General features: G+C 55.0%; 1 protein-coding gene across 3 annotated transcripts; it reads left to right on the top strand.

Annotated features, from left to right (window-relative positions):
* The first annotated feature begins 6,843 nt into the window (after positions 1-6,843).
* Positions 6,844-21,928, top strand: URM1 (ubiquitin related modifier 1). 3 transcript variants are annotated; one of them, XR_006386362.1, is made up of 6 exons: positions 6,844-6,917; positions 11,080-11,150; positions 19,095-19,176; positions 19,948-20,063; positions 20,482-20,530; positions 20,855-20,885. XR_006386362.1 is itself a non-coding variant. In XM_044264777.1 (5 exons), the coding sequence occupies exons 1-5, from the start codon at positions 6,850-6,852 to the stop codon at positions 20,921-20,923; spliced, it is 339 nt and encodes a 112-aa protein (XP_044120712.1). In that variant the 5' UTR covers positions 6,844-6,849; the 3' UTR covers positions 20,924-21,928. The 3 variants fall into 3 exon arrangements, 1 of the variants encoding a protein (XP_044120712.1); XR_006386363.1 differs by lacking the exon at positions 19,948-20,063 and having other exon boundaries at positions 19,095-19,198; positions 20,855-20,879; XM_044264777.1 differs by lacking the exon at positions 19,948-20,063 and having other exon boundaries at positions 20,855-21,928.
* Positions 21,929-22,146: the final 218 nt, after the last annotated feature.

Here is a 22,146-nt window from a genome sequence, read left to right as displayed (position 1 = left end):
TGCAAACCCAAGCCCCTGTGGCTTCCTGCTCCCCCACCGGCCTCCTGGTGTAAAAGGACAGGGGAAAGCCCAAAGAGCTTCCATTCCACCCAAGCCCGCGGAGCCAACTGTGGGCCCCGCCCGAGGCCTGCAGCTGAGGGCCAGGGTGAGATCCGGGATGCCTCCTGGGGGAGTGACTCTGAAAGACAGAGGAATCTGATTCTGCCCTTGGGGGAAGATGGGGGGGTAGAGCTGGAGTCCTTGGAGAGGTGCGGAGGGGGTTGTGGAGGGGGTTGGCAGTCACGCTGCAGTGTCCCAGGGTGACCAGCAGAGGGCAGGCAGAGCCTGGAGAATGCCATCATGGTCCTTAACCACTCAGCCTCCAGACGTCGGAAGGAGGGGCTGTGACTCCCACCTTAGGCCCAGCCAGGCAGGTACCCAGTCCACAGCGCCACAGTGTCAAGGCTTTCATGGACTAGAATCAGACTTCCAAGACCTGGCTGACAGTGTGGCTTTTTGTTTCTTTTACCCTTAGCCCTGAGTGCTTCCCAATGGGATAGCACCCCCCACTCAGGGGGCCCCATTCCTTCCTTGAGGTTGAGCACAGTCACCAAAAGGCAGTATAGAGTGGCGGTTAAAAGCCTCAGCTTGAACAGGCATATGTTCAAGCTGCCAGGCTAAGCCTCAGTTCTTCCCCTGTAAATGGAGCTCTAGGGTAACTGTGAGCTTGCGTTGTGCCTGGAGGTCTCTTAACATGCGGTCTGGTGCTGATGTCTGCTCAGTATATAGCAGTTACAAGATTTTAAAAAGATCTATATTCAGGTGTTAAGACCCCAGACTAGGCCTGAGTTGACCACTTCCACACCGATCCCCCAAACCCCCTTGAAGGGCCTTGGGAGCTCTCCCATCGGCCTCCGATCATCCTCACCACAGCTGTGTGAGTCCTCACGCACACGCAGCAGATCTCAGTGTGTGCTTGTGAAGTTAACGGCAGCTACTGCTTATTGGGCGTTTCCTGACGTTTATATGGTGTTTCATGGTTTACAAAGTGCCGTGTAAGTTCATCTATGGAGCAGACTGTAAAGGCGGGGTAGGGGGAGCAGGGGGGCGGGGGGGGGCGGTGGTGCGGCAGAGGCGGTGCGCGGTTTGAACAAGACAGACCAGGGAGCCTGGGGACTGGGGACGGGAGAGGGAGCTGGCGAGTGAAGAGGCAGAGTGTGTGTGGTGTTAGCTGTACCTCTATTAACCCAGCACCCAGGTGAGGCGGGCAACCCTGTTTCCTGGTCAGGGAGGTTTTCAAGGAAGAGGTATCCAAAACTGGGGAGAGAAGAGTGTCCCAGACAAAAGGCCTGGGAGTGCGTGGCGAGCAGAGATCACGGGGAGCAGGGAGGCTGCAGGGGAGTGTGGGTCAGGGGTGGGGCAGAACTGAAGGAAGATATGAAAAACGAGCCCTTTGTGGGCACTTGTCCTTGCGTGCAATTCCGGAGACCAGGCCAGGCTAGGAGGTCCCTGCATTGGGTCAAACCCACTTCCTTAGACTTACTAACGGCCACCTCGAATGGAGACCCTCCTCTGTGCCAGGCGCTTTGCAACGTGCTCTGTGCCTCGGTCCTTGAAATCCATACCACAAAGCAGCTGCTATTTTCATCCCCATTCCGCAGATGAGGAATCTGAGGCTCTGGGAGGCAAAATCTCTCCCTAGACCACAGAGCCCGTGAATGGCAGCGCTGGGCTGCAAACCCCCTTCCCCGAGCCTCAATATTGCCATCTGCCACAGCGCCAGGGCTCCCCCGCCTCGAACATCCCCGGAGGTCCTACCGCCCTCAGGACGGGCAAGTGGCCGACCAGGCCAGTGCTTGGCGTATCAGTTTCAATCCCTGGGAAGAAGGTTAAATACCTCAGAGGGGCCCATTGAGGCGGTGGGTGTAAGGGAGGGGGTGACCAAGTGACTTTCAAAGGGGCCTGAATGCATGGCTGGCCCCTCCCCCCGAGGAGGGGGCCCTGCTTCCTCCCAGCCTAATGATATTCCGGACTCAGCCCTCGTCTTTGGCGGCAGTTTAACCCGAGCCTGGGCGGATTTCTTTCTCACTGATCTCAGCTTGACACCCAATTAGCACAAGAATGGGAGGAGGAAGCCTGCGAGAGGCGCCTCCCAGCCTCCCGGGGCGCACGAGGGGAGCAGGCGGGAAGACAAAGGGCAGCAGGCAGGGGGGCACCCGCGCCCTCAGCTCCCCCCTGCAGACCCTGCCATTGTCTCCCCGGTTGCTTCTGAGGGGCTGGAGGCCAACGCCCGGGCTGACCGGACTGCTGGAGGCGACTGGGGATGGGGCCCAAGCCCTTCTTCTGCATAGATCCCAGGGAAGGCATTTGGGTGATCCGGACCCAACGGGAGGCCCCTGGGGTCAGTGATGCTGAAGGCGCTACAACCTGGGATTGAGGCCCGACACTTAGGGCCCGTGAGCAAACCACTGGTTCTGAGCCTCGATTTTCTCCTTCAGAAAATGGGGATAAGAGTAGTCCCCATGAGCTGTCAGGCAGTGCATGTACAGCACCTAGCAGGTGTGAGGTGGGCATTCAATAAACATTCCCTGAATGAATATATTAAACTAATATTGTTACTAATTAAGAGGTTGAGTGGGTAGGGGCGTCTGGGTGGCTCAGTGGGTTAAGCCTCTGCCTTCGGCTCAGGTCATGATTCCAGAGTCCTGGGATCAAGCCCTGCCTCGGGCTCACTGCTCAGCTGGGAGCCTGCTTTCCCCCCTCCCCTTCTCTGCCTGCCTCTCTGCCTACCTGTGCTCTCTGTTTTAAAAAAAAAAAAAAAAAAAAGGTTGAGTGGGGTAGGCTTCAGGTCAGAAGGATTTTCTGAGACCCAGGCATTCACAACATGGGCTGATGATGGTAATGATGATGATTTTAACTTTTATTTGAGAAAGGGAGAGGGAGAAGCAGACTCCCTGATGAGCAGAGGCCATAGGGCTTGATCCAGGGACTTCAGGATCACGACCTGAGTGGAAGGCAGATGATCACCCAGACTGAGACCCCCAGGCACCCCTAGAACAGGCTGATTTACCCAGAATGGAACTCCTATCTCTGGGACTAAGCAAGAAGCTAGAGGAATCCCTGTCTGTTGAGATGTGGGAAGATGCCCTCTTCCTAGGTGACCTCTCCCACCTACCATTCCTTTGGATTTGGGCTTAGGTGTGATTTCCGGGGAAGCCATCCCCTGATACCAGTGCTGGATTAGGGCCCTCCTCCAGATCCCCCAGGGCCCTATCCTCCCCCTTTAGAACACTGATCACACGGCATGGTCCATTTTTACATCTGTATCTTCTCCTAGAACAGCCCCAGAAGGGCGGGGACCTGTTGTTTTTTTTCACTATTGTGTTCCCAGCACCAGCACTGGGCCTGGCACTTAATAGGCGCTTAGAGAATGTTTGTCAGATGGCTGGCGCCCTTCAAATGCTCCCTAGCTCTCGAGTTCCAGCCCCAGGAGGGGACAGTTCCCAGGATGAGAAGATACTCAATGCATAGAGGGTGAGCTGAGATCAGAGGCTCAAGGGCTCTGAACACCTTCTAGGAATGCCCTTATCTTGTTGGCAAAAAGCCAGTGAATGACTTTGAGTGGGGAGTGGTATGTGTTCACTCACTCTCATCCCACACTTAACCAAACCCCTACGATTACAAAGCTCTTTACCTCAAGCCAAGGATCAAAGAGGAATCAAGCAAGATTTCTGCCCTGCAGGAGCTGGGTCTAATGGAAGAATCTTAGAATATTTTTGCTGAAAGTACCTTAGATCATTTGGGCCCCAACCTTCTTTAAAGATTGGGGAAACTCAGTTCCAAAGAGGGAAAGTGACCAACCCGCACAGCATGGTACACGTGGGGCCTAACCATTTACCGCAGGATTCCTTTGTGCCCTTTGAGGACCAGGGCTCTGTCTCATTTGTCCTCACTTTGCCAGTGCCCTGGAACTGTGCCTAATAGATTGAAATGGCTCAGGGTTCTCCATGGAGTCAAACTGTACAGTGAAGTCAAGGCCAGAATGAGGGAGGTAGGAGGCAGGCAGAGCCACAGGTACAGGTGCCGGGTGCTGGTGGTGGTCGAAGACCGGGGGAGGAAGGGTTGCAAAATCAGCTTAGACAGGAGATGAATCCAAATTGGTGATTTGAATATGGGAGAGAATTCAGAACAATGTCCAAAGTTTCTTGCTTGAATGTTTCAGTGGGTGGCAGTCGTATCCTTGAAATGGGGAACAGAGGATAGGACCTATTTTAGGGAAAGAGGCATGTGCCTAGAACTCAGTTAGTCCTTGCTACAACCCTATTGAGTTAGGGGTTGTTGTTATCCCTATTTTACAGATGAGGAAACTGAGGCACAAACATGTAAGTTAAGGGACTTACTTAAAGAAAACAGCTAGGGGCACCTGGGTGGCTCAGTGGGTTAAAGCCTCTGCCTTTGGCTCAGGTCATGATCCCAGGGTCCTGGGATCGAGCCCCACATCGGGCTCTCTGCTCTGCAGGGAGCCTGCTTCCTCCCTCTCTCTCTGCCTACTTGTGATCTCTGTCAAATAAATAAATAAAATCTTAAAAAAGAAAACAGCCAGAAGTGGTGGGACCTGGTATAAAGCTGGCAGGTGAATGCCTAGCTGCTGCTGCTTTTTTTTTTTTTTTTTTTTTAGATTTTATTTATTTGACAGAGATCACTAGTAGGCAGAGAGGAGGAAGCAGGCTCCCTGCTGAGCAGAGAGCCTGATGTGGGGCTCGATCCCAGGACCCTGGGATCATGACTGGAGCTGAAGGCAAAGGCTCTAACCCACTGAGTCACGCAGGCGTCCCCCCCCTTTTTTTTTAAAGATTTTACTTATTAGAGCTAGAGAGAATGAGTGGGGGAAGGGCCAGAGGGAGGTGAAATCTCAAGCCAACTCCTTGCTGAGCACAGAGCCTGGTCCAGGATTCAATCTTACAACTCCGAAATCATGGCCAAAGCCAAAAAATCAAAAGCCTGACTGTGCCAGGCGGGCGCCCTGAACTCCTTGCCCTTAACCATTATATCATTCCACCGTTGACCATCAGGCTACCCCACTGTAGGCTACCAATGCTGAGTTCAATTTGGAAGGTGGTTTGGACACCCTGGGACATTTGTGTTACTCTAATTTCTCCCCTGGGCTTTTGTAACAAGCTCTAGTGGTCTCCCATCTTCCTTGTTCTCCTTCAAACCATTTATACTGCAGCAAGTAAGGATATTTTATTTTACTTTTTTAGTTTTTTTCTTTTTTAAAAGATTTTATTTATTTTTTTTAATTGACAGAGACAGACAGGGCAAGAGAGGGAACAGAAGCAGGGGGAGTGGGAGAGGCAGAAGCAGGCATTCCACTGAGCAGGGATCTCAATTCGGGGCTCGATCCCAGGATCCTGGAATCATGACCTGAGCCGAAGGCAGATGCTTAATGACTGAGCTACCCAGGCGCCCCTAGTTTTTTTTGTTTTTGTTTTTGTTTAAGATTTATTTTTTTTTTAAAGATTTTATTTATTTGACAGATAGAGATCACAAGTAGGCAGAGAGGCAGGCAGAGAGAGAGAGGAGGAAGCAGGCTCCCTGCCGAGCAGAGAGCCCGATGCGGGACTCGATCCCAGGACCCTGAGATCATGACCCGAGCCGAAGGCAGCGGCTTAACCCACTGAGCCACTCAGGCGCCCTAAGATTTATTTATTTAAGAGAGACTGCACATGAGTGGGGAGAGGGGCAGAGGAATAGGGAGAGTGGGAATCTGAAGCAGACACCTGATGAGCTCAGAGCCCTACTCGGGGTTGGATCTCAGGATCCTAAGATCATGACCTGAACTGAAATTAAGTCAGATGCTCAACGGACTGAGCCATCCAGGTGCCCCAGGTAAGCATATTTTAAAACATAGTTCAAATGTCACCCCTTTCCCCCAAACCTTTCATAGACCTCCCACTGCTCTTAGAACAGAGACTGAAATTCTTACCTGGCTCCCAAGGTATGATTTGGCCCCTGCCCCCTTTCTAGCCTCATCTCTTGCCATGCCTTCTGCTTCCCCCAACTTCCTATTTCCCTTCTTGGGGAGCTTCAGCATGGTTTCCCACCCAGAGCCTTTGCATCTTCCGTTCTCCTTACTGGAATGCTCCCAGAGGTTTCTCTACCCCTCACATCCACCTACTTTATTCAGGCTTTGGAGCGCAGTTCGGATCCAGCCCAGTGTGTTTTCTTTTTTGAAGTTCGTGTCACTTCAGATCACTTCCTCCGGTTTGAGATTTTATATTTATTAGTATGATTAGTTCGTTTATTTGATTACAGCCATCTTCGCCCACTAGCCTGTGAATGCCCTAAAGGCACGAACCTCGCCCATCGCGTTCACCACTGCACCGATAGCAGTCACCAAGATGACTGGTGCACGGAGGACCGGCAAGAAATATCTATTGAGTGAGTAAAACCCAAATCGATAACCAAAGGGGCGGATGGACAGCGACTCAACAGCTCAGGAGAGATTGCTAGGCTGGAAATAAAGATTTGCAGTCGCTTACAATTCAAGTCAAGACGAATGGATGTGCTCCCCAAGCGCTGTGCGGACCTAAGAGAGATTTGTAACGTGGCTCACAGGTACTGTGCGAAGATGCCCGGGCTCCCGCCACGCTGTGGCTCGCACAAGGCGCCGCCCCCACCCCCCCAGCCCTCTGAAACGCTCACTAAAAGGCAGAGGGAGACCAAGCCAAGAGCCTCCAGCAGCGCCGGGACCTACCCGGCTCCGGTCCTTGCTCCCGGCCTTCCTCCAATAGCTGCGGAGAATGGCTCCCTGGGTGCCGCCTCTTCCGTCCACAGCGACCGGAAGTGGGGCGGGAGCGCCGGAAGTTGATGGGAATTTCCTGTGAGCTCGGCTTCCTCAACATGGCAGCGCCCTTGTCAGTGGAGGTGGAGTTCGGGTGAGTCGCTGAACTGGGGCGCCGTGGGGATGGATTGAAGTCGTCGGGCCGGAACTCCCCTCCCTCTGCTTTGGGCCCCGTCACGACCGAATCGCTGAGGCTCCCGGCGCCTTCCCAGAGCTACGCCACCCGCCTCGGAGAGTCTGAGAGGCTCGGTCTCCCTTGGCGACGGGGCCGTATGTCCGGGAATAGAGGCGCAAGGCCAGGCGTGGAGGTGCCCTTTGGGCACTCCTCAGTGCCCTGTGCCTTGCCGGACCCACTAAGCGTGACGGTTAGCTGGCGGCCTCCTTACCTTCCTTGATAATCCCGTTTTGGACCAGGCCCGTGTGTCTGGCATCTGAGCTCCTAGAACCGAGAAGGATCACCCTTCACCCCCAGATTTCTTCCCCTGGACAGCAGTTTATTGCACGGTTACTAGAACCTCTTTCTCTTGGGATACGTAGCCAAGACGGGACTCCTTCTCTTTTTCAAGATTTGGGAGTGTTAAACAGACCTGAAGCCCTTTCAGGATCTTCAGGATAAACTTGCTGATAGCCTTCTGCAGATCTTGAGTCAGATGGAAATATGGGGATAAATAAAGAGCACAGTGGAGGAGGCTAAGTTGACAGGACCGCATGCGTGAGACGAGAGGAGCGGGATTGGGGCACACACACCAGCAGCTGAAGAAACCTAGATCAGGGAGAAAGTCTCCTCAATCCAATATGTTCTGTCCTTTACAGACAGATTTGTCATGTAATTTCAGAGCTGAGAAAGACCACAGAGCTTAGAGTGAAGGCAAAGAAACTGAGACCCAATAGATGGGTGGTAGAATTAGGGTCACATGGGAAAAGCCAGGACTAGATGTGTGTGTGCACGTGTGTGTGAAGATAAACAGGCCAAGGCTTATATGAAAGGGGAAGTCTGAAACGGGAATCTAAAACCTCTACCCGTAAATGCCTTTCCTTCCATTGGGTGCCCGCAGTTTCTTTCATGTTTTCCCTTCATTGGATAGTCCATTCAGTAACTATTTATTGAGTGCCTATCATGTGCCAGGCAGTGAGCCAGGCACTGAGGATACAAAGATAAATAGAACTCTGTCCATGTCCTCCAGTGTTCAGTGTTTCTGTCCGTTAGAATAAGGGAGTAGTCTCATGAATGTTAACTGCGTTTTAATTGACAATATTGTCTGGCCCCATGGGTCCAGTGAGAACGATACTGGTCTGGCCTCCGGTCTATTTCGCTTCACTGACCCTTGGCTCAGCTCTACACCCACCCTCCTCCAGGCCTCATAGCTTGGATGTTCTAGGAGGATCCCTGCTGTTTTGACCTCTCCTGAAAAGGGAGAAGCTGCAGGCTGCCAGTGTTAAGGTTTATCTGGAGTGCGCTTACTTTTCATTCTTACTGAGTCAGCCATGGTATTTGTTCATCCCGAATGTGTCTGCCAGGTACTGTGCTGGCAGCAGTGGTCAGTCCTACTATGAGGAAGATATGGCCCCTGCCTTCCAGAGTTTACGGACTAACTTAATTACCCCTTTTTTTAGCCTAAATATCTCTAGCTTCAGCCTCCCTCACCCCTAAGAACAAGAGTGAGCCCCGCAACTTTCCTACCCTGTCTCCCCATCTCCAACACCTCCTGTCACTGACACAGCATCCCAGGAGAATGGCGGCACCTTCTCAGGAAGCAGGACTGTCTAAGATGTATGCCAAACCCAGTTTCCTTCTCTCTTTGTCCCAGTGCATGTTTCGCCCTTAGCTTCTCTTTCATTATCTACATTTCTTGGTGGATTTCCTTCACCCATCACTGTGAACCTGAGCAGATTTGCAAAGAAACTGCCTTGCCCATCATCCTCTCCCTTCTGTCTCTTGAGGGCCACTCTGGTCCTTGAAGAGTCTAGTTAGGATTTTGCCTCTTTCCCCTGAGCAGACGTGGTTCTGTCAGTCCCGCCAGCTTTGACAGACTCTCTAGAAGACCTCTCACACCTTTCACTCTCTTGTCAGGAACCAGTTCTGCCATCCTTTGTTGTGCTTCCTGAACTGTCCTGAGCAGCAAATCTTCTCCTATCACACAAGATTCAAAGTATGCAGTGGAGATGTGTTGTGTGTTCCTGCAGTCCAGATGTGGGATTATCATCCCTTTCCTTCTTCCTGAGACTGGTCGGTGTTGGCAAAGGGAGGTAGGGCCATCGAGGCCAGAGAAGAAGGAGAAATGGGCATTTTCATTTATTCGGCAAATATTTCTTGAGTGCCTACTGTGTGTCAGACCCTGTAGTAGGCAGAGCTTATAGTCTAGCAGGTAGAAGGGAAATTAAACAAAACAAAAAATACATGAGATGAGCTGATGGAGATAAGCTAGAAACAGTGAGGGCAGTTTGGGGATCATCTGTACCAGCCACTAGTACCAGCAAACACTCCCATCAGGAATTAGGGGGTGGAGGGAAGATGAAGTAGCTTCAGATGTAACTCTTTAGCTGAGTTTGAACAGCAGACCCTGGAGGACATCAGAATGTCTGGCTTTGGTTCTCTTCTGTGACCAAAACAGGCCCCTTGCCCGCCTTCCTGAATCTCTCCAGAGGCTGGGTGTTCACCTTCCTCCCCTCCAGATGCGCTGGCAGTAGAAATGCCAACCCCTCCCTTGGGGGCCCAGTGAACCCAGTGGTGACAGGTCACTCTGAGCGAGACTGCTTCTTCCATTCTCCGCTTGCAAAGGGAAAAACAGCCTTGGCCTCTGAGCCTGGTACCACCAGGTTTGGCCACTCTTGGTTGTTTGCCTTGGTCCCAGTGCCTCCAGTTCCCACCCCTCTTCTCTGACCCCCAACTCCTAAGCCCCTTGCCTGTCACCCTCCCCCACCCCAGCTGCTGCATGTGCCAGCCCCCACCCAGGAGAGAACGAGGCTCTTGGAAGGGGATAAATGGAGGCTCTGTGCAGGCCTGCAGCTGAAATGGCCCTGCGCGCGGCCACAGATGGGCCTCCTCTCCCCCTCCACATTTCTGCATCAACAAAGCGTGACCTTGTTTAGATGACAGTCGCCCCATGTTTCCCCCATGACAATGCTTGCCTTGCCTTTGCCTCCCAGTGGACTGTCTCAGGACATCTCTGTTCTCTGAAATTGGGAAAGGGTGGCGGGGTGGGAAGCGTCACATCCATCACAAGTCTGTTAAGGCCTTCTCAGTTAAGATCCACGTGAAGTCTGAGATGGGAATCAGGAGACCCAGAGGAAGAAGCACTATGGGGCATTGAAAGAGCCCTGGTGTCCTCATCATAAGCCGCAGCTTCTGGACTTGGCTCCAGTCATCTCTGTGTCCCAGCTTCCCCTTGGCCGGCTCCTGGCATACGGAAGTGAACCAAGATCTGCCTTCAAGAGGCTTTCTGACCTTTGCGGAGTCTGGTTTTCTTTCTGCCAAAGTTGCTGGGGCTGAGCAGAAATCAGTTGGAATTTAGATCTTACTTCAGCCACTGCTTGTATGACTTTGGACAAGTCAGTTAACGTCTCTGGGCCTCGGTCTGTTTCTCCATTGGATGGGACTGATAATGTTTGCCTCCCTTCCTCCTTACCTGGGATGCTCTGCGGATGAAATGAGATGAAGAGAGTTCTAGTAAATGGCAAAGTTATTGCCCAGCCCCGTGGAGTCTCAGCCTGCAGCACTGTGGTGTGCCCACCAGGCCAGCAGTGAGTGGCACAGCAGTGAGCAGTGACATTTCAGACCCACGCCTGGCCAGCGGAAACCCTTCAACACACAGGGTCTCCATCATGTCTGATGCTGGTTCCTCAACATTTGTGTAGATAGAAAGAGATTGAGACTTGGGAACACGACGTCACGTGCCCGGGGTCTGGGCATCCGGTAGAGGTGACGCGCGGTCTCCATCTCAGGGCAAGGGCTCCAAAGCTTGTGCCCACACCCATATACTGAGCTGCCTCTTGAGAAAGCAGAGGAGTCAAAATGAGACTCTGCAAACTTGGGTGCCTGATCATCGGTAGAAGTTATTTACATCCCACGTGTCCACATCAGGAAGTCACGTGTGCGAATCAGTCACATCCTTGTACTTGTACTCGAGCTGTCCCTGGGCCTTGGTCTGTGCATCTCTTGGGCTTCTCGTGTCAGCCCCCTCCCTCCTCAGTTCTCAGTCTCGGCTAGGTTTTTGCAGGAGCTCACCTGGCTGTCTTTCTCTGGCCCTCCTTTGCAGAGGCGGCGCGGAGCTCCTTTTTGACGGCGTAAAGAAACATCAGGTCACCTTACCTGGACAGGAGGAGCCCTGTGAGTATGCGCTTCCCGAGCCCCTCTCTGGGGGCCACTGAGCAGGCCCTGTGCCAGAGGGAATGGGTAGGCTCTCCCTGGCCAGTGGGAGGAGAGTAAGGAAGAGATATCACCAGAGTACCCTTGCCCTGTGCTCTCTGGGAGGAGCCCGCTTTGCAGGAGGAACATAACGTAGCTTAGTCCTTATAGATGCAGGTTCTTTATTCAGACATACTGGAGTCTGCATCTCCTTAAAACCTCAGGCCCGGCAGAGCCTCACCTCTCTGAGCATTAGTGTCTTTACATACGCGGTAGGAACGGAAGTCCTTACGCGCTAAAAGCTATAGCATGCATCTCTGTTGTTATTCGATGGCAAGCAGAGTGGTGTCCTCGTGAAGGGAGTCACCTTTAGCAAGGATGGAACAGTGTGGATGGACTCACACGGTGAGAGGATTTAGATGAGGCGGGAAGTATCCAGCCGGAGAGGATAGGGACATCAACTAAGGGACACACTTGGGTTTTTTCATTTGTCCATCCAAACCCAAGTTCATCTTCCTTTCGCAAGTTGTACTGAGCACCTCCTGTGTGACAGACCACGAGCCAGGCACCGGGGAGATGTGCGAATATGAGCCAGTTCCTGCCTTCACACTGCGGGGTGGGGTTCGAAGAGGTAACCTGCAGGCGTCCAGCTGGGTCCATGTCCATGTAGCCCAGAGGCAGGAGCCTGGGCATCGCAACCCCAGAGGTGCTCAGCAGCCCTGGCAGTGGGTCCTCACAGGAACAGGACACTTAGGAATGGGAGCCCATCTCCACCTCGGGCTGAGATACTTCTGGCGGCGGGGAGGGAAAATCAGTCCTATGAGGAGGCAGGGGACTGGGGTTCATGGATGCGGGCAGATGAGAAATGGTCGTTCTTCTGGAGCTGGACACACATCTGCTGGGACCCAAACAGTTGCCCAAATTCACTGGCTGCCAAGGCTGTCTGTGACCCTCCCTTGGGTTGGGGAGCAGGGGCAAAGTGGTGGGGAGGGGGTGTCTGTGTGCCCCATTCCGAGCCTGGGGGACATTGACCAAAGCACAGGACGCTGCTGTCCTTGACCTGGAAGTGGGCGCGAGCTGGGGTGAAATGTCAGGTCTGAGGGACAGCGTGCGTCCCCACTGGGGGAAGACCCAGGAAGATATTTCTTCGTTAGACAGACGGCCACACACAGCCTGGGGAGGGCACGAGGGGCTCTCAGAAGAAGCCTCTCAGAGATCCAGCCGTAAAGACCTGGCTGGGAAGTTAGTGAAGCCTCAGGAGTTAGGATTCATTTCCCCTGCGTTTGCGTGGCGCGGACGTCCCCAGGCTTAGTGACTCCAGCTGCTGTCATTCATTCAGTGGCTGAACGGCCGCCGTGGGCCAGAGCTGGAAGAAGTGCTCACTCCGAGGCTGTGGTTGCCAGATCTTGTTCTGGTGCCTTCTTTGTATCAGGCACAGTGCTAGCTGCTGGGCACACGGTGGTGAGCAAAACACTCGCGGTTCTTGCCCTGCATGGAATGTAGCGGAAGTGGAGGCAGGCTGCAAACCAGGAAACACCGAATGTGGTGGGCATTGGCGTGAGGAAAGCAGACAGGTGTTTCGAAGGAGAACATGTGGTGAGGGAAGGCCTTGAAGGGGGTGACTTTGAGGTGAAGGCCCGAAGGGTAGAAAGCAGCCAGCCTGATAAGTTGGGAGGGAGAGCAGAGGTGCAGGGGGCCCATTCCAGGCAGAGGGGGTGGCTCTTGTGAGGGCCTCCAGGTCAGCGGCCTCAGGGTGGCCTTCAGTCCAGGAACCGAAGAAGGGCCAGTGTGAAGAGGACCACGGGCTGTTGGGCATGGCAGGCACAGCCTTAGTTGCTTGTGCAAGTATTGTCACAGATTCTTAGATGGTGGTCGCCATTACTGTTCCCATTTTAAAAAACTGGAAATCCCAACTCAGAGATGTCAAGGGTCTTAGTCCACACCATGCAGTTATTTAAACGGCTGAGCTGGGATTTAGAACCCGATTTCAGGGTCTCCGAAGTCCTCGCATGGCGCCATGAACTCCCCGAGCCCCGTGACCTCTCACGCCTGCAGTGTATTTTCCGGTTTCTGCACTTTTCATTTGCTCGTCCGTTCGTTCATTCGTTCATTCATGCCTTCAATAGCTACTTACTTTAATTTTTGTAATGACCCCAGTAGATATTATACATGATCAGGGAAACCAAACCTCAGAGAGAGAGAGAGACCTGTCCAGAGTTATCTGAGTAGGGAGGCGGGGCTAAGACCCAGGTAGCTGATCTCTCCTCCTCCTTCACTGCTTAGCAGATAGCTGGGGCTTCCCTCCCACCTCTGGGGTGGCAGAGAAGCAGGCATGGGAGAGAAGCTGAAATGGCCCCTTGACTTAGTCTCTGGGCCCTTGGCTGTGGGTTTCCATCCCTGGTCCCGTGTTTGCCCTGCTGTGCCCAGAGGTGTAGGTCACAGCGCAGCCGCAGAGCCGGCTGGCAGCTGCCAGGCATCACCCTGGCACACAGGAGCCCAGCGGGTGCCGCCGGCAGAGTCTCACTCTTCCCCCCGGCCCGTGCCCAGCTCTGTCGCCTGGCAGCCTTCCCAGCCCAGGGGCTGCCACTTGGCCAAGCAGGTCTTGGAGACTCCGGCTGAGAAAATAGCAACCATAAGATTATGGATTGAGACAAGTCTCACAAACAAGGGGACTCCAGGGCCCTGGGTCCCGGGCCAGGGGAGAGCTTCTAACCCAGCCAACTTGGGAAAAGAGGATGGGCAAGACCGAAGGGGGCGAGCCTGCCCGAGGAGCTCCGGCAGTACATGTTTGCAGATCCCTTACTTCTGTGGGTCTCTTTTTTCCCATCTGTGAAACGGGACATCGGGCCAGAGTTAGTCTTTTTTGAGCTGGTTACCCGTTGCACAGCCACAGTTCAGAAAAGTTGTTTCCAGATCTGAGTACACAATTCTGGACGTGAGGATGTGTTGTTGGTGAGAAGTGTGCTTATCGAGGGGGACGTCCTAACAGCCATCTCTGAGGACAGGCCATCTCCTTGATTGGCAGGGGTTGGTCGGCGCCATCAGTTTCGGACATTGTGGCCACTGGGGGCCGGTTTTTAGGCATCAAGGTCTCTTCAGTGCAAGGCTCCCAGCCTGTGATGGGTCAGTGGCCTGGAGCAAACCCAAAACGGCAGGGGAGACAGACTGACTGTCCCTGTGTGGGCCTTACCTGCCCTGGTCCCCAGGAGGAGACACCAGGCCTCACCTTTCCCTGCCCTTCTCCCTCTGCCTTGCCTTTGTATTGCAGGGTGGCTGGCCTGGGAGCTGGAGCTCCCGGCGCTTTAAACTGCTTAGCATGCATTTCACAGCCTCTCTGGGGCCAGCTGTTCCTTTCTCTGCTCTGGGGCCTGTTTGCTGATCCCCTCCCCACCGCCCTCCTCTCCCCCAACCCCTCCCAGTCCCTGTGCAAAATTGCTTTTGAAAAGATCCACTTTCTGCTTAATTAAACAATGAGGAGCGTCCCCTGCACATCTGTAAACCTCCTTCTGAGGCCAGTTTAGCCCACAAACTGCTCCATTCTTAGCCCCATTCACTTGTAAATGGACCCTCTGATGTTCCCTCTACCCTCTCTTCTCCTTTACTCCCCCCATCCCTGCTCTTTCTTCTCCCTTTTCAACTAAGGCCTGGGGTGGGCTCCCAGAAGAGCCTGGAGCCTGGTGGACTTGGTGGGAACTGGAGCAGTTTAACCTTATGGAGGAGAAGACTTAGGGGAACCAGCTCTCCCAGATCTGAGTGGCGTGGGGAAGAGGGGCCGCCTTTGTTGGCGTGGTCACCATGGACCAGCAAGGCTCCTTGCGGGGAGTGTCAGGAAGACAGATTTCTGGTTAGGAGAAAAGCTCTCCCTGGAGGTCATCCAAGAGAGGCTGGATGTGGGTCTCTTGCAGTTGGGGTTCAATAATAGATAAGACCTTTTCAGCCTTAGAAGCTAGGATGGACACCGGTGGAGGAGCCCTGCCACAGGGGAGGGTCAGTATCCCCAGACAAGGACAGTCTACTGGAGCGGGCAGTCCTGGCAGGAGCTTCTGTAGGTGCTTCCTAAGAGTGGTGTGCATGGTGCCCCTTTGCCGGCAGCTGTCAGCCAAGAGGGTAAGGAGCCTGAGTCACTGTGGCCAAATGGACATTGTCGTGTGTGTTGGACACTCCACGGGGCATGCTGCTGCCTTGTGCCTGAACCAGCAATGGTTTGAGGTTTGGGTTGCTGTCCCCATTAGTCAGAGGCTGACCCTGAGAGCGAAAGGCGGGGTGACTTACTGCCCAGGGCATCTGGCAACAAGCAGCCCAGGGTCTTCTGGCTCCAGAAGCCCAGGCCTTGGCCACCCTGTCGCAGAGCAGCAGCTGAGTGCTCAGGCCAGGCTTCCTCACCGGAGACCTCATATTGGGTGCTCATCTGGCGCTTGTGTTCTGGGTCCCCCTCAGCCTCAGAATGGGATTCCTTCCGTCTGGGTTGTCAGGGAGCATGTTAGGGCTCTGAACATCCAAAACGGAGGGAAGGGGCCACCTGGCTGGCTCAGTCAGCAGAACATCAGACTCTTGATCTTGGGGTCGTGAGTTCAAGTCCCACGTTGGATATAGAGGTTACTTGAAAAAAAATAAATCAATAAAACGATTTTTATAAATAATTAAATAAAATGGAGGGAAGGCCAGTGTCTGGGGCCCTCTCACCATTCCTCATCCCCCCATTCCTTCACCGCCTTTTCTGCTTCTGATGGCAAGGTCTTGGGTCCCCTGGAAAGCCCCAGCCAGTCCCAGAACTAGCCGATGAGTGAACCCCACCTGCCAGGCTGTCCAGACAGAATCCCCAGGGGGCCAGGGGCCTGCGCAGAGCCTGCAGAAGCTTAGGACATTGAGAGAAGGCAGAGGGTACAGGTTTCTCCTCTGGATCACAGAACGATTATGGCATGGAGGTGCTGGGAGCCCCATGTGGATCATCTTACGTGGTCCTCACGATACCCCTGTTACTGGCATTCTTACCCTTCCCGCTTCCCAGGGAAGGAAGCTGAGGCTCAAGAGAACCCCGTGGCCAAGGAAGGGTTAAGCAGAGTCAGGGACTGGTGGCTCTGGGGGATCTCTCCTGCACCTTCAGGAAGTAATAGCTCAAACCCAGAACCAGGACTGTCTCGGTTCTCAACCTCTCCTCCCTGCTCTGCAGTTGTCCACATGTCAGCGGACATCACGGGCAGGTTCTTTACGTGAGACTCGGTGCTGTGTGCTGGGGGCCAGTGCCGGGTCCTCGGGACACACTCCAGTTCATAACGGTCATGTGTGCATTTGAGCTGGATCTTGATACTGCGTGTTACCAGAGAAACACGGAGCACATTTGGGGTTCACGAGGAAGGAGAGGCCTCTTGCAGAGCAGACCTATCTCAAGGCCCCGCACGCCTTGCATGGTCCAGCCCCTGGCGACTGCTCTGGCCTCCTCTCGTGCTGATCTTCTTGTCTTCTCCATTCTGTTACCTTGAACCTGCCGATCCCATCTTGCCTCAGAGCTTTATGTATGTTCCTTCTTCTGCCCAGGGTGCTTCTCCGTCCCGCTCTACTCATCCTTCAGGCCTCAGCATCACCCCGAACATCTCAGAACAGTTTTCCTGCCCCTGCACTAAGGAGATAGCCTTTATGGCAACTAATTCAATCAGTGGTGGCCGTCTCCCCTGCTAGCCTGTTAACTCCCTGAGGGTGGGCTCTACGTCTGCCGTCTTCTAGCACCTGGCACATAGTAGTTGCTCAATAAATATTTGCTTTGTGAACGACTGCATGGGATCCCAGGAGAGAAGCCACCCTCAGTGGAAGTGGGAAGGCAGGAGGACCTAGAGGGGGAAGGTGAACTGGAGATCCCCCAGAGCCACCAGTCCCCGACTCTGCTTAACCCTTCCTCCTCCCCTGGGCGCCTTTGGAAGCCGACCATCTGGCTTGGAAGCTATTTGCATATTGTCTGGGCCTCAGCAAGCCTAGCAAGATGTCCCTGGGGGTGTGTTTCAGGCCAGGCCGAGTGGCCCTTGCAAGGCCTCCCTGCGAAGGGAGCAGCGAGTAAGAGTTCCAGCTCTCCCCACCCCCAAATCCAGGCATGGGGGAACAATACAGCGACCTCACCATGGAAACAGGCTATCAAGAATGTGGGCAGGCCTGGGGGGCACAGAGGAGGGAGGGAGTGACCTCAGCAAAGAGGAGCATCATGATAAATGAGCCTATACCGACAGCAGACTCACCCCCCAGTCCACCCCTCTGGGACTCCATGATGGTGCCATCTCTCGGATGACCCCAACATGACCACTAGCTCTCCCTCCCCTTCCCCCAGCCGCCCAGAGTGGAGCAGAAGCCCCCTCCTTTTGGAGGGAGACCAGGCCCTTAACCCAACTGGGTCCTGATTCTGTACAGGCCAGCCGGGGCCGTGGAGGTGCAGCTGGTGGCCCTGGGGCCAGGCACTGCCCGGCGCCTCTCGGCTCCTCCACACACACAGGCACAACCGCGCCTGCCGCGGCTGGCTGATGGATGTGTCAAACCCCGGCGGCCGTATCGAGCGGCCACAAGATGTATGGGCTGGCGGCCCACCAGACAGTGCCAAGATGGAGGCCGAGGGGGAGCCTCTGAAACCAGGCCTCGGCAGGGAACCCAGCCAGGAGTCCGAATGGACTGCAGCTAGTTGGAGGCGACACTCTGCACCCCCTGCCCACTCCAGGGACCATGAGGACTCCAATCTGCTTTGTTTAAAAGCAGGAATTACAACCGAAAGGCTGCAGCCTCAGATCTTGGACACTCTGCCCATGGCCCTGTGCTCCGCTGGCGGATGATCCGGGGAAGTTGGCATGGAGCAGAGTGAACGGGGCCATCCCGGGGGCAGCCTGCCGGCCTCCCAGGAAGATGGCATGCAGGGAGAATGGTCCAGAACTCTGGCCAAGGCCGGTTCTGTGGTGGAGACACACCACTGGGCCGAGACTGGGCCAGAGTGGAGCTTCTCGGCCAAGCAGCCTTTCCCGCAGCAGCAGGTTGGGGCTGTCGCTCTGTGCAGAGAAACCAAGACACTGCCTGGGCCCATCTCCAGCTTCACCCCTGAGCTCTGCTCATGCGTGGGTCCAGGACAGCAGACCCCTCTGGGAGACTAAGTCAGGATGGAGGTGGCTGGGCCTTCAGCCCTCAAGTGGTCTCGGGGAGAGAAGGAACTCCTGCAGCCTCAGGGACATCTGTTGGAGGACTGGATGGTCGAGAGCCGTGGGCCTTGAGGAGTTTATGGAGGCAGCTGTCAGTGTGCTGTGGTCTGGGACCCTGTTCCTAGGAGAGGAGAGGTGATCAGGGCACAGGTGGCTCAGAACCTCCATGTGGTGTGCCTAGAGCTCAGTGGCTGTCCTGGAACCCCCCGACGGGCTGGTCTCAGTGTCCAAGCTGAACCTCGTGCCTCTTCAGGGTGGCCGTCCCCGGCCTGGGGGGAGCTCTGTGAAGCTGGGGGTAGCAGGACAGTGATTTGTCAGCGGCTCTGGCTGGTGAAGGATCCTTCTGTCCTTCTGCCAGAGGAAATTAACTGATGTTATCGGCTCAGCAATTGTTTTTCTTCCCTCACAAAGGAAAATATATGCAGACCCCCTGAGAGCAAAGCTGAGTCCTCCCCATCTGGGACTGGCTGGAGAGAGAAGGTGGAGGGGTCCTTCAGGGCCCTTCAGGAGCCCGTCTATCAGGAGGGCCTGTCGCCTCTTTCAGCTCTGAGCAGCACCACTTTCTCTGAAGGCCTTTCTGGCAGGATGCTGGTCCTCTGACCCCCTTCCTCACTCTGGGAATCTGCAAGTCCAGGGCCATGAGAGCCTGGTCTCAAGGCGGCCCCTTACGCCCCATGTTCCCTTCCTTCTGATCCAGGCAAGGCTCTGGGGGCCGGGAATCGTTGGGGTTTGACACGAGTTCGTTCTGTGCCTTTGTCTCTAGGGGTCATCCGGGATCTCCTTGTCTGGATCAAGAAGAATTTGCTAAAAGAGCGGCCAGAGTTGTTCATCCAGGGAGACAGCGTGTGAGTCCCTTTCTTCCTTGAGGTCAGGTGGGGGTGTGGGGGGGGTAGGTTTGAGCCCCTGTCCTTGGGTTCACCCACAGCCTTCTCGGAGTCCTGTTCTCCCCATTATCCTCCCTCCATCTCTGGGTCTCAGCTACTCTCTCCATACAGGAATTCCTGAGAAAAAGATGCTGCCCACAGTCCCTTGCATCCCTCGACAGTCTGGGGCTCTGGTTGTCCCGTAGAACTTCTTGTGATGCTGGAAATGCTGTGTATTCTGTGCTGTTCCTTGTAGTAGCTGCTAAGCACATGAGTCTCTGGAGCCCTAGAAATGCAAATAGTGCCTCAGAGATACCGTACTGGAGAGCACAGGTCTGAAATTCCAGGGCATCACTGTGCACATGTGCACACACGCAGGTGCACACACACACGTGCACTGGGGTGAGCACACCCCTATCCCTAGCCGAGAGCTTCTTGACCTGTCCCAGACCTAGCCCAGCCTCCTGGGAAAAGAGGCACGCTCCCTGTGCCAGGAAGTCACTCTGCTTCTGCAAGAAGGCAGCCTAATGTGTAAGAGAGGTGGGCAAGGCACTAGTGGGTCCCAGTCATTATCCCCTTGATGCAGAGGTCACCAGCCGGGGCTAAGGCTGCCGTTCAAGCCCTGGCTCAGGTCATGGTCCGGCCGTCATGGAGGTCACCCCCCTGCCAAGGACAGTAGCACTCCCTGGGCTATTGCGAGCAGGGGCCAGGAGAGTACCTGTCCGGTTGTCAGCCTCCCCTGCTTTCCACCAGGATGGGCTGCTCTCGGACTTGTGGGTGCTTGAGGCCCCGGGCAGCCTTCCCTGATTCCAAGGAGCCAAGAGAGCCTCTGCTCCAGGACGGGCCTGTTGGAGGCCCCAGAGAGTGAGGTGAGACTCCTGGAAAAATATGCTGCCGCTAGTGGTTACCGGCATAGACACAGGCGGGCAGGCGCCTAACACGCACCGTCCCGGCTCATCCTGGCGCAGACCTGGGAAGATGGCTGTGTAACTTGTGCCATTTTCAGATGAGGAAACTGGTGCTCAGAGAATCAAAATGAGTTGTCTGTGGTCTGGGAGGTGGTGTTGGAATTCGTACCCATTTTCCAGATGATCCCAAAGGCTATGACTAGCCTGGTTTCCTTTAGATTCAGTGTCCCCTCCACTTCCTGGGTGCTTTTAAATTCGAACCTCAGGAGGACAAGGTCCCACTACATTGTCCTCCAGCCCAAGGGTCTCAGCCTCTGCCCCCTGCTGCCGACTACTTCCCGTCCTTCCCTCCCTGCTGCTCACACCCTCTTTCCCACAGGCGGCCAGGAATTCTGGTGCTGATTAACGATGCGGACTGGGAACTACTGGTCAGTACCTCAGGAGACATCCCTCCCCTCACTGCTGCCCCAGGACAGTCTTGGGTCTTCCATCAGGCCCGGCGGGCATAGCTGACTAGCCCCGTGTCCCACTTGGCTTCTAAACCGGGGCCACTGAACTGTCCTGCCCCAGGGAGGAAGGAGCAGGGAGCTGGGGGAGGTGACGCCCTCTCCTTCTTCCTGAAGATTTGCAGGTTAATATGCAGGGCCCCCATTTTTCTGGTAGATTCTCTCCTCCTCTCCCAAAGTGGCCAGGCCCCCTCCTCCAGCTGAGGAGAAGCCCCTAATGGTCTCCTCCTCTCTCTCCTGGGCCAGGGCGAGCTGGACTACCAGCTGCAGGATCAGGACAGCATCCTCTTCATATCCACGCTGCACGGCGGCTGAGGACCCCGCTCTGTGCCCAGGCTCCCGTGGGCTGGGGAGAGGAGCACAGTCGGACATCCCCTGGGGCCCCGCTTCCAGGTCTCCCTGTCCCCCTTGGCCGCCTTCTTCCCGGCTCTGTCCCCCGAGCTCCCTCCAGGCAGGGAAAAGAGGCCAGGTGCTAAAAATGAGCCTTTCTCCGGCACGTGAGTGGGGGCCGGCGGGCTCAGCCCTGCCTCCCCCACCAGCAGCCGAGGTGGGGGAGGGTCCCCCTCTGGTTTGTTGTAACAGGAGGGGGCTCCCTGGCCAGGTGACCCAGCTGCTGTCTACTTCTTGTGTCTCAGTCCAAACACTGAGTGACCCCTGACAAGGCACTCTATTCCCGGGCTCTGGTGTCTTCATGAGGAAGATGAATGGACCGGGATAGCTGATAGGAGGCCCCTCCCTTCTCCAAGATAGGAGGAGTCTCTGCCTCAGTTTCCCCATCTAGACAGCAGAGGGCTCTGGCTGTCCCCCACTGATATCATTATGGAACCCCAGCTGGGGTCCCCTATTCAGTGCTGACTCCCCCCTCCCAGCAGCTGCTCTCCCAACCACACCCCTCCTCCTGCTCCCCCATCCCCAGCCCTTGACCCTGGCTGGCCTTCCCCCCACACACAGGCCACCAGATGGGCTCCTAAGACCCTCCCCCAGCAAAAGGCTGCCTGCAGCTCGTTCTGGAGAGGGAGAGAGCGAGGAGCAGGCAGAAGCTTGGACTGGCACATAGAGGCCTGAGGGGTCAGAGGGCCTCAGTTTCCTCCTCAACAGCAACTGAATATTTATAAGTATCTGAAAGCGGGCGTGATCCTTGATGGCACAAATGTAGACTTGATCTCCTTTCCCACCTCCTGCAGGAAGCAGGATGGGGGCAGGCAGCACCTGGTAGGCAGGGTGGTTTGCCCCTCCTCCCTCCATGCCTTCTGGAAGTCTTGGGGCCTCAGTGCCTGCAACAGCTGGCCTTGGGCAAATAAAAGACCAGGTTGTTTACTAGCTTTGCCTGGAGTTTCTTCCTTAGAAACCAGTGGCACCCCAGAACCCCCCGGCCATGGTCCCTGGTCCAACCTCTCTGCCCTCAGCCTAGGGCTTTCAGAGCGGCCCTTCACCCAAAAAGAGGGCAGGGGTTAAAACCCAGACTACACAGACGGTCTGGGAGAGAGTGGTCTGCTAGGGCCATCTGGAGAAGGGGATGGCAGAGCCTGTCCATGCTG

The sequence above is a fragment of the Neovison vison genome, chromosome 9 (genome assembly GCF_020171115.1).
Source record: "Neovison vison isolate M4711 chromosome 9, ASM_NN_V1, whole genome shotgun sequence".
Classification (NCBI taxonomy): Eukaryota; Metazoa; Chordata; class Mammalia; order Carnivora; family Mustelidae; genus Neogale; species Neogale vison.
Note: the sequence above shows the minus strand (reverse complement) of the source record. Positions and strands in the feature narration are given on the sequence as shown.

What these genes read in the sequence shown, in the direction of transcription:
- URM1 (XM_044264777.1), top strand. Translation starts at nt 6,850, where the DNA reads ATGGGAATTTCCTGTGAGCTCGGCTTCCTCAACATGGCAGCGCCCTTG. An exon ending in TCAGTGGAGGTGGAGTTCGG is followed by an intron (nt 6,918 to 11,079) that starts GTGAGTCGCTGA and finishes CCTCCTTTGCAG; the next exon opens with AGGCGGCGCGGAGCTCCTTT. An exon ending in ACCTGGACAGGAGGAGCCCT is followed by an intron (nt 11,151 to 19,094) that starts GTGAGTATGCGC and finishes CTTTGTCTCTAG; the next exon opens with GGGTCATCCGGGATCTCCTT.